The 9,134-nt window shown below is 39.1% G+C and overlaps 1 protein-coding gene across 1 annotated transcript; it reads left to right on the top strand.

Moving 5' to 3' along the window:
• The first annotated feature begins 1,099 nt into the window (after window positions 1-1,099).
• Window positions 1,100-3,347, top strand: LOC148726154 (NACHT, LRR and PYD domains-containing protein 12-like). The gene has a single exon (XM_088728674.1). The coding sequence runs from the start codon at window positions 1,116-1,118 to the stop codon at window positions 3,345-3,347; it is 2,232 nt and encodes a 743-aa protein (XP_088584800.1). The 5' UTR covers window positions 1,100-1,115.
• Window positions 3,348-9,134: the final 5,787 nt, after the last annotated feature.

The following is a 9,134-nucleotide window of genomic DNA, read 5'->3' on the forward strand; positions in this document are numbered from 1 at the left end:
CGTCATTGAATTTCGCATGATTACGTTGCGTGACACAATATTAATAAAGTTTGTAAGCAGTTCCTTTCACTTTATAAAGTCTTGAAAAATCGATGAAAATAATAATCTACTTGGCATATTTAGTGTGTTTTCGTGAATATACTATTTTCTGGCGATTTCACGGGAGCTTTTGGATAATAAACACAGCAGATGGGTCCTTTGAATAAGTTAGTACAGTATAAAATTAGAGAATACATTATCCAATACAAAATTAGTGCACTTCAAGTAATATTAATAAGGAAACTTTTTAAATGGATAATAAGAAATATTTTGGATCAACATGACCAATTTTCATATCTATCTTGCCTTTTCGTGATTTCTTTTCTTGTCTCTCTTTACTGCGTGATAAACATAACAATAGGACACTTAGAGCGATGAATCACCTTTCGGCGGCAACATTTTTGTAGATGGGTGTAGAGATTTCTCTCCCCTAAATGCTGTTTCATGGTATCATGAAGCATGAAAAAGCTGCAAAATGTTCAATTCAGGCGTCAACCATGGGTCGAAGGCGTAAATTTCGTAAATAATTGACTCCGCTTTTGGGCATTGTTGGGTGGAATTTTCGAAAATGTGCATATGACGTTGATCGGCTGTACAAGAAGTTCGCCGAAACCGCAAGATATTTTTATATTTCCATACTCCTCTAACCCATTTTAGTTAGTTTGAATAAATATATCATTGGGTAGAGGTTGGAATTTTGCGCTGAGCCGATGTAAAAGTTGCATATTTACGGTCATAGTGGCAAAGGCAAAGTAGGTGTCAAATTGAAAATAATTTTCAATGTAAAGAGCCGTTATAAAAGAAAAACTTAGGTGATTTTTTCTCACAAAGGATCGATCTAAATGCGCGAAAGAAAAAAATTCCTCAAACAAGAGTTTTGTGAAAAGACGAGTAATTCAATTTGTGCCATTCGATGATCGGCGCTTTTAAAAAACGGACCTTTGAGCGCTGAAGGGACTTTCGCTTGCATGGAAAAAATGTTTTGCAATATTTCGAAAAACCAAGGTGGTTTCGACAGTTTGACTTAACACCTGACGAGAATTATTTTTATTTTAGACGCCTTTGATCCCACCGAAATGATTGAGAACATTTCTCAACTCTACAAAACCCGCGAGGGTACGATGAACCTCCTTCCCTGGTGTGAAGACTTGAACTTTTCTTTTGGAGACCTCTACACCAGACTTAAAATCACCTACAAAAAGAAAACGAGAGGAACAGCTACAGACCGAGTTGTCACAATTTCTGAAATCTTCAACCCGCACGAAGAATGTGAAGAACCAAGACTTGTATTAATAGAAGGGAAGCCTGGTATGGGAAAGACAACTTACTGCAAAAAGGTTGTTTTCGACTGGGTCACTCAAAAACGCGCAGCCGGAAATTCCTTCGCAAAATTCTGCATAGTGCTTTTGATTAAATGTCGTGAAGTTCAGTCTGACCTTTGGGAAGCCATTGATGATCAACTTCTACTTCGAGATATCGGTGATGACCAAAGAAAGAGATTCCTCGACTTCATTCACCACAATCAATCTAAAGTTCTCCTGGTACTCGATGGATTGGATGAAGTTTCTGAGAAGAAGCTACCAATGTTATCAGAAATTATTCAAGGCCGAACGCTGCCAAAATGTCGCGTGGTTGTAGCTGCACGGCAAGAGGCTGGAGTCAAAGTTCGAAAATACTGCGACATGCTGCTAGAGGTGGAGGGATTCACTGAAGAAGATGTGAAAACCTTCATCAAAAAGTACTTCAGAGAGAAGACAAACTTGGCCGAACAGCTTATCGAACGACTGGATGACGATAAAACCTTACATGAAATGTCGACGAATCCTCTCAACACTGCACTTATTTGCCTGGTCTATGAAGATTTGAACGGTGTATTTCCTGAAAGCAGAAGTAAGCTGTACATGGACATAGTGGATTGTATACTAAGAAGATACAGAGCAAGGAAACAACTTTCAGAAGTCGACGAGGCGGACCTTGTTGTACTTTACGAAAGCCAACTGAACCACCTTGGCTCGATAGCTTTGAAAAGTTTATTAGAAGACAACTTGGACTTTGACGAGAAGGAGCTTGGAAAACACAAAGGAAGTGATCTACCTGAACTTGGATTTCTCTCTGTTCAGCCCGGAGGCAGTAAACTCCGAGCTACTAGACGTTATGGCTTTCTTCACAAGACTTTCCAAGAGTTCTTCGCCGCTTTGAATCTCGTTTGTCAGCTTATCAAGAAAGAAATTAGCACAGACAGCATAGCTGTTGACAGACGATATCGCCACGAGCTGAAAGAAGTGCTTCTGTTCACATTTGGCATTCTTGCCGCACGGTGCGAGGAAACAGCAGAGAACCTTATGAAAAGTATGGCGACACAGTTAAACCGGGAGGTCGAGCAAAGGGAAGCCGAAAATAGTATGACTGTTATATTAGAGTGCATATATGAATGCAAAAATGAAAATAATTTCCATGTAAAATTGGCCCGCGCTCTTGGACCTTGTCTTCAAATTGAAACCATTACTGTTTGGCCCACATTAAGATTAGAGGGGGCTAAAACTATCTTACTAACCAACATTCTTAGAACAAATACAAGTATGACAGCGTTGCATTTGTTTGGTAATGAAATTCGTGATGACGGTGCCGCTACTCTCGCTAATTGTTTGAAAGGGAAGACATCTCTGAAAGAGTTGAATTTGTCTGTCAATAAAATTGGTGATGACGGTGCTGCTGCTCTGGCTGAGTTTTTGAAAGAAAATAAATCTTGGGAAACGTTAGACTTGGGGGAAAATGCCATTGGTGAAGCTGGTGCTGCTGCTCTAGCTGGTTGTTTCAAAGAGAATACATCTCTGACATATTTGAGTTTGAGTTATAATAAAATTGGTGATGACGGTGCTGCTTCTCTGGCTGAGTGTTTGAAAGAAAATAAATCTCTGCAAAGGTTAGACTTGGATGAAAATGACATTGGTGAAGCTGGTGCTGCTTCTCTGGCTGAGTGTTTGAAAGAGAATACATCTCTGACATATTTGAGATTGAGTTTTAATAAAATTGGTGATGACGGTGCTGCTTCTCTGGCTGAGTGTTTGAAAGAAAATAAATCTCTGCAAAAGTTAGACTTGGATGAAAATGACATTGACATTGGTGACATTGACATTGACATTGAAAATGACATTGGTGAAGCTGGTGCTGCTAGTCTGGCTGAGTTTTTGAAAGAAAATTCATCCCTGAAAAGTATAAATCTGAACAGAAATAACATTGGTGAAGCTGGTGCGGCTTCTCTGGCTGAGTGTTTGAAAGAAAACATATCTCTAACTGTGTTGTATTGATCTCTAATTAACAAATGGTAAACACCACAGCGTACACTATTGAGTTATGGATGCACGCGGGAGGTTGCTAAGCACGAAAGAAGCGTAAGAGTCGCTCGAGGCGATAGCCGAGAGTGACTCTAGCTTCTTTCGTGCTTAGCAACCTCCCAAGTGCATCCATAACTCAATAGTGTATGGTGTGGTGTTTACCATTTGTTTTATAACATAACATTGATACATTGTAGCTAAAGAGTTCCCTTTTATTTAACAAATCTTACGTGACCAGAAAAAACAAGCGCGCGCGGAAAATAGTCTTTGCATTTGCTCACGTCAGCAGCGTACACCCATGGGCAAATGGGAGACGCTAAATTGACCAATCAGAGCGCGCGCTTTACTTTGGTTATGTTATAAATTACTTTGGTAATTCTGGTGCTGCTGCTCTGACTGCTGGGCAAGAGTGTCAATCATCTCCAACCGAGTTAGATGGGCCTCCCCTGATATTTTATACTCTGCCTTCTGACCAATTTTAAAAAGCAATAATGTAGCGAGTGATCAGCGATTGACGACTCTTACCCTAAGCAGGGTAAATGTACAGTAGCTTCTAATCATCGATAACAATATTAATGCAAGACTTTGGTAGCATATATTCACTAAAATTATTTACTTTAGTAAGAGCTCCATTTGAATGATAACTGTATTTCTTAAGTCTTTTAACCGATGTAAATAAAGGTATTTTCAGCAGAATTTCAAGTTTTCTCCAAGTATTCTCTATGTGTGTTTAGTTTTTTTTTTTTTCTGCATTCTTCCAGAAAATCCGTTTGATCACAATGCTCCTTAGTTTACTGTTTCCTTACTTCATGTCAACTTTTTTGCTTGAGATCTTTTAGAAACTGACGCGATTGGTTTAATAGGGTATGGATGCTTTAGGAATTGGGTTTTACTTTGGTCACGATTACTGGATGAACGAGCGAATTGTCTTGGTAATTGAGAAAAGGCGAAAGGAAAAAAAAAGAGAGAAAAAGGACACTGGCGGCAGCCACAGATTATGCAGGTGTTCAAACTTTCCCTACCCTACCCTTCTCCTCAGATATTGTTAGCTGTTAATTTTATCAGAGAATTTCTGAGAAAGGAGTTGCAGAGGAAAAGCAATAAAACCTGGAGAGGGGGAATTCAAACTCGGGACTGTAAAACAGGTTCACGAGCCTTTAAATAACATGAACGATTGGGAAAAAATGTGCGACGATGGAAGAGGATAAAGAAGAGAGGAAAAACAGCGTTAAAGTTATGTATGTTGTAGGTTTTCAAGTGTAATACAACGGCAATTTCACGAGTCAGGTAAAGAATTTTCCTTGAATCGCAGAACTTAATAAAAGAAGGAAAATCTATGAAACTACAGGAACATTGTTTTTATCGTGAGCGCGAAACAAGAGAACAAGAGATGCGAAACAATATCACTTTGCCTTGTTTTCAACTTGCAATTCTACTATGAATATCTCGCTTCGATAACCAATAAGAATGCGAGATTTAACTCAGTTATGCGGTTCTATCTGTAATCATTGCGATCTCAACGTCCGTGTAACGCAGACAATTTCGGAGGAACTGGCATTATCGCTTGCCCGTCTTCCTCTGGAAGCGCCTTTAATGTAAACAGGGGCTCACGAGTCACTTTATCTGCAAAATTAACTCACGGAATGTCACGTTACAACGAGATCAAAGGTAACTATGAAGGTAACAAAAGAACATTCAGTAAGGATTTTACCTCGCGTGACTTTATCATTTCTCTGACTGAAGCAGAGAAGTTACTACTTTCAATTTTTCTGTTCTATCTTCGTGTTTTTGGGGGCTGATCAGTGCACGTGATCTCGCTGTTAAACTACGGACCCTTACTTGTATGGACATGATCAAGTCACATCTCTCGCTCAAAATAACTCTTGTAGAAAGGTTGTCAGTTCAAGGTACAAAGAATATCGGTTTCATCGAGATTTTGGTCACGAAGTAATTATTCTTCCACAACGTCAGCCATCGTCAAATTAGCTTTCCATGTGTAAATTTGAAATTAACTTACTTTGTATCTTTTCAGAAAGTCATTCCCTCCACGACGTTACAATTGAAACATGGATCTACTTTAAACACCAAGGAAGTAGAAGAGACTCTAAGCGGCTTGATAGTTAAGTCTGGTTGCTTACTAAAAGAAATAACACTGTTTGCTAACGGCGTAAAATCGTACAATAAGCATAATACGAACTGAAAGAAATTACGCCGTAAGTCTTGGGGAGTTGAATCGCGTTATTGCACTTTTTTCTCAATGTTGAATTGGTGTCGAATGAAAGTAGAATAGTTGGCTCATCAAATTCATATGCGGTTCCCTGTGATTATCATTCTGGTGGAGATAAATCCAGAATCTCCGCTTGTTTGCATGCCAGCCGTAAAATCAGCCTACAAGTTCTAAAATATCCACAACAGCTTCTGCGAGAGTAACAAAATCTTGACCTAAAATACTGATTCATGTTTTTCCGTCCTGAATTGCAGATATTTATATATTTCCATGTAATGTGTTCTATTGAATGAATGGCGTTCCCCCCCCGCCCCCCTTTTAACTTATTTTGTTATACTTGGCTGTGCGGAGCGAAGGAAATTAGAACGAACACTACTCGATCGTGTATTTCACCAGCGAACAGACGCGCGTGCAGCGTGAAGTTCGTGACAGCTGTTGTGCATAAAACGGGAGAGGCGTGATGCTCGCGGCCCTCACGGGGTCTCTATAGCGGTTTACTTTTTCATCACTATTATTGCTGTCTTAGTGGCTAAGGTATAAGTGCCAACAGACAAATTTACATTGAGCTATTTTTCCGGCGACCAAACCAGCAATTGCAGCTTCAAGTTACCAGAATTATTACTCTACCTTAGTTTTCTGTCTTTCAATCTCGTGCTCTGATGGTCCGGCAATGATTGGCTGGTTACGCTCACGCTCTTTAAAGCAAACATCCTCGATTAGTTCACTTTTTCGTCGTTGTCTGGAAGCACAACCAGTTACGCAAACAGGAAAAGATTCTTCAGGTCCATGAGTTACTTAATTAATTAATAAATAAATACAGTACAGTTAACTGACGGAAAGTAACTTTACAACGAGATCACAGGTAAGGGAAACAATATCACGCCTAACTAGAGGCAGCATCCCTCGACCTAAAAACAAATTTCACGTAAGTTCACCTTAGATTCGTTGTTGTTTTTTTTTTTTTTTATCAATTCACAGAGAAATTTCCAGTTTTAACTATAAACTGAGACCATTACTCGCAAAAGTGAGTTAAATGAGATCTAAAACAACTGTGACGGCATCAGGTTTGTCTGTAACTTAATGATGTGAGGAGCATCAACGTCATCACCTTTCAACTCTTACGTTTCATCTTCCTGTGTTGAGACTGCATTCATTCCACGTTCTTTCGCTTTTAATAGACAGGCCTAATCTATAGATCTTTCTTGACGCAAAATGAGAGTATGTTTGATCGTGGACCAGTCCGATTGCTGTCCCTATGCATGTATTTATCCTTGTGCTGTGATATGCTGAATGAATGGCAATTTTCCCATTGAGTTATTACTTAGTCAGCTTTGTGAAGCAAAACCAAGTAGAACATGCATTATTTGTGTATTGCACTACCGCAAGGCGAGAGGCACACGAGGAGCGTGGAGCTTTCACAAGCTGTCACGCTTTTGTCATGCAATTGGCTGACGGGATGTAACTAAAAAAATAAACTAGAATTGAGATAACGAAAGTTTCTTTCCCTTAAAATTTTCATTTTCATAACTATATGCAGCATACTTCAGTGACTCACAACTGAATGAGGCTAGTGTCCGGTCACAATTAATTCGTTGTTTGTTTCATATCAAGCAGGAGAATTTTGGTAGTTTAAAATCATACATTTCTACAAAGTAAATGAAAGGATAGTGAAAGTTTTCGAGCATAGGTAAAGCTGATTGTTTCGCTATATATATAAATACAGGTACGCAGAATAGTTTGACCAACATTCAGGTGATAACACTAGTGCTGCAATTAGATATTTAACGACAAGATAGCTTTCGTGAGGTTGATGCTGACTTGATTTTCGTTCTTTTCAGGGATTCGTCCATTCTGTAAAGTTACAAATTACGGCATGCAGAGGTTAATGTCACTTTCAGGTTTAGAGGGAACCTTAAACGTTTAAGGTCGGCTGTAATTTGTTAACTTTTTTTAAGTACATACATTTTTGCAAACTTTACATCCTCCAGTTAAAGACAGTGAACATTTTTATCCTAAATCGCTTGCATGCAGACTGCATTGAAAGGTACAATTTAAATTGTTAGGGCACTTTTTAGAGTTTCCTAACTTCAATCAACAACCTTTTTTAGTCTTGGATGTTTTTTAGAAGTCCTTTTGCTAGGCGGGAAGAAAATTTTGAAACCCCTATCTTAAATGACAACAGAACAGTTTTATGGGCCCTTTAAGTTACCGGGACCTTCGAGAATGGGCCCCTGCAGAAAAGTAATACCGTAAAACGTCCATTAACCTTCCCCCCTAAAATAAGCCACCCCCCTCTAATGAGCCCCCCCCCCTTATCTTTAGAGGAAGAAACAAATTAAGCCCCCCTTTCCATTAAGGTAACTTAAAAAGGTTTCCAAGGAAACTCGGAAAAATGTTTCTTATAAGTATCTGTCACGATCTGACACTGTCAATTTGAGAGGCAAAAAAGCGCATATACACTTTTGAATAAACAACAGTACTGGCAAGTACCGCTACTGGCTTGTTAGCTCAATTGGTAGAGCGCTGCACTGGTGTCGCAGAGGTCAGTGGTTCGAATTCTGTAAAGGCCTGAGTTTTTTCAGATCTGATCTTCACTATTGCGTAAATAGTGCTGCGAGGATCGTGCACAAGTAAGTACTGGTAATGTAAATACACACGGGTAAATTGACCATAGCAACGATCTTGGAAAAAAAGAAAAACTCAAAGATCTCACGGAAAGTACTGCTGATTTCCGATTAATCCTCGAGGATTCACGTCCGTTAAATTTTGTGTGAGTCTGCTTGTTTGTTTTCTGCAATGGCGTGTGAAAATTGTGTCAGTTTCCACCGAAAAACTGAAGTCAATTGAGAAGCTTTTTCTAGCCAGACACAAGGGGATTGAATGCGACTTTCACCCATCGAATTCGTTCGCTTTCTGTTGTGAAACTCACTGTAGAAATATCTAACCCTAACCCTCACCCAAATTCAAGGGACTTGTTAAGGGATAAACAAAAGTGTATTTACAGAAGATCTCAAAACTTTCCTTAAAGTTCCACAAACGAACAAATTGTTCGGAAGAATTCATATATCATATGAATGAGAGTCACATTGATTAATTTAATTGTTAATGGCAAGTACTTCTCATTTTAACTTTCTCAGTTACTTTTTGGGAGGGATTTTTTAGGCCGCGTTACAATCTTCTTAAAGACAGTTTTAGTACCCCAAAATTTATTTAGAAATCAATTTTGGCGGAAAACCAAAGTGATCTGAGTGAAAAGGAAAAGAAAGAATTAGCGTTATTTATTGGCAAAAGGTCGTGACCGAAGTCTTTGCTTAAAAATGCTTTCTAGCCGGTAAAACAAGATATGTTTGTGAAAAATTTTAAGAAAGCCTAAGATGTTCTGCAAAGCGACTCAACACGAAAAGGATACCTCCCGCTGAGAGCCGGCTGGATAGGAGATTACTGCCCTCTGTCTGAACAAATCAGATCGCAGAAATTGTAGAATACAGCCCGCTCACGAACTGAGGAAAAAATCCAACAAAGTATTGCGATTG

Source organism: Stylophora pistillata, chromosome 7, assembly GCF_964205215.1.
Source record: "Stylophora pistillata chromosome 7, jaStyPist1.2, whole genome shotgun sequence".
Lineage (NCBI taxonomy): Eukaryota > Metazoa > Cnidaria > Anthozoa > Scleractinia > Pocilloporidae > Stylophora > Stylophora pistillata.